The 1,646-nt window shown below is 37.4% G+C and overlaps 1 protein-coding gene across 1 annotated transcript; it reads right to left on the reverse strand.

Annotated features, from left to right (window-relative positions):
* Window positions 1-354: 354 nt before the first annotated feature.
* On the reverse strand, window positions 355-1,034 carry LOC106081499 (cathepsin L). Its single transcript, XM_013243495.2, has 2 exons — window positions 816-1,034; window positions 355-696 (listed from the first exon to the last, which is right to left on the reverse strand). Exons 1-2 carry the CDS (start codon window positions 852-854, stop codon window positions 484-486), a joined length of 252 nt encoding a protein of 83 aa, XP_013098949.1. The 5' UTR covers window positions 855-1,034; the 3' UTR covers window positions 355-483.
* Window positions 1,035-1,646: the final 612 nt, after the last annotated feature.

Consider the following 1,646-nt stretch of genomic DNA (forward strand, 5'->3'; position numbering starts at 1 on the left):
TGCCAGATGTGTGCCCCTTGTAACCAGTCCCCACAAGTTACTTGTTCAACCGTTTAGCCAATCATAACCGTCTAAACACAAGATCAATCTGAAGGCAAATCATCCAAGCTGCGGACTTCCTAGTTCTGGATATTTAACATATACCAGAAAGCACAAGAATAACTTTGTTGACTTCATTCTAGAGAACTGCACTATGATCAATATCTGTATGCAATATTTTCTAATCCAACTCGGTAGATATTTGTCAGTTTTGTTGGATGTGGACTTTTTATTATAAAACCACAATGAACACAATACAATTAACCTTTGCAATATGAAATGAAGAAATTATTTTTTAGAAAAACAAAGGCATAGTACATAAGGGACACATATTTAAACATACATAGGTATCTTATTTTAAAATCCAATACAATAAAAAAACTCTAAAAAACAATAAAACATTTAATTGTATTAAAATTCTAATTACGTTTTTCCTAGCAGACTTTAAACGGCGGTTGGTGGCATAACCCGTTTCCCACAACGACGAGCCATCTCTTCTTCGGTACAGTCAGCCATATGATTGATTCCCATGGAGTAGGAGACTTCTCCTTTTTCAAATTTCTTATTATGGTCCTCAATTCTCACTTTGCTTTTGGAAAAAATTTCACGGCGCATTTTATCCTCGGCCTCATCCGCATAGTTTTTGTTGAATTGTTTCTGGCAAAGCAAGAGGGAGAATTTAAATATATTTAAAAACAAAATCTAGAAAAACATGTCAACACAACATAGAAAATGATGTGATGACGATACGATGCCATTGTATGGGGTATGTGTACCTTGAAATCTTCCCATTCTTGATCGCTTACGTCGGCCATTTTGTATTATAGAATTAAATTGAAGATTGACTATTGAACTGCTCAAGTGTTTTGTTCTATGAATCACTGTTCAAGTTGACACTCATTTATATATTGTTTCCAAAAAATCTTGAGTGCAGCATCGGAATGTAAAACAAAGAAAAACAATAACACAAACACAAAACAAATTGTAAAACACCCCTCCTAACCCAACAACAACGAAATCAAGTATACAACCCTGTGTGTATGATGGTGGAAATTTCCACTAGCAGGGTTCATTCCATGGCACAATTAGCAGGTAGTGTACCGTTAACAGATAAGCAAAATTTTTCTCGCGAAGTGTTGGTTGTGTTTAAAGGCGGATTTAATAAGGTGGTCTCACGCGAGCAACTGTTAACAGCCGGCCAGGTTTGACAGTAATCAGATTTTTGTCTGCATTCTCTTTGTTGTTATCTCCTTTCTCGCATATTCTCTGTTCATGTATGCGCACCCATACACACACACAAAATTCTTTGTGCGTGTTGGCAAAAAGTCGATCAGCTTGATGACAACATGGCGGATTGCACCATATGATTTATGTTTATAGTACAAATGAGAGCACCTTTAAACAACGAAACACAAAACAACGAAAAATGGCGCGAACTAGTAACATACACAAAATCAGAGTTGCACTAAACACTGATACTAGAAAAGGCTAGAAGGGGAGCCATTCGTATATCCGTGCCGCTGGACAGCCATCACAAATTAACGTGCAATCCCATGGCAGCCTGTTGTACGTGCCGCATTGGCCCGATGGAGTCTTTCAGTGCACAA

This window comes from Stomoxys calcitrans, chromosome 5 (genome assembly GCF_963082655.1).
Source record: "Stomoxys calcitrans chromosome 5, idStoCalc2.1, whole genome shotgun sequence".
Classification (NCBI taxonomy): Eukaryota; Metazoa; Arthropoda; class Insecta; order Diptera; family Muscidae; genus Stomoxys; species Stomoxys calcitrans.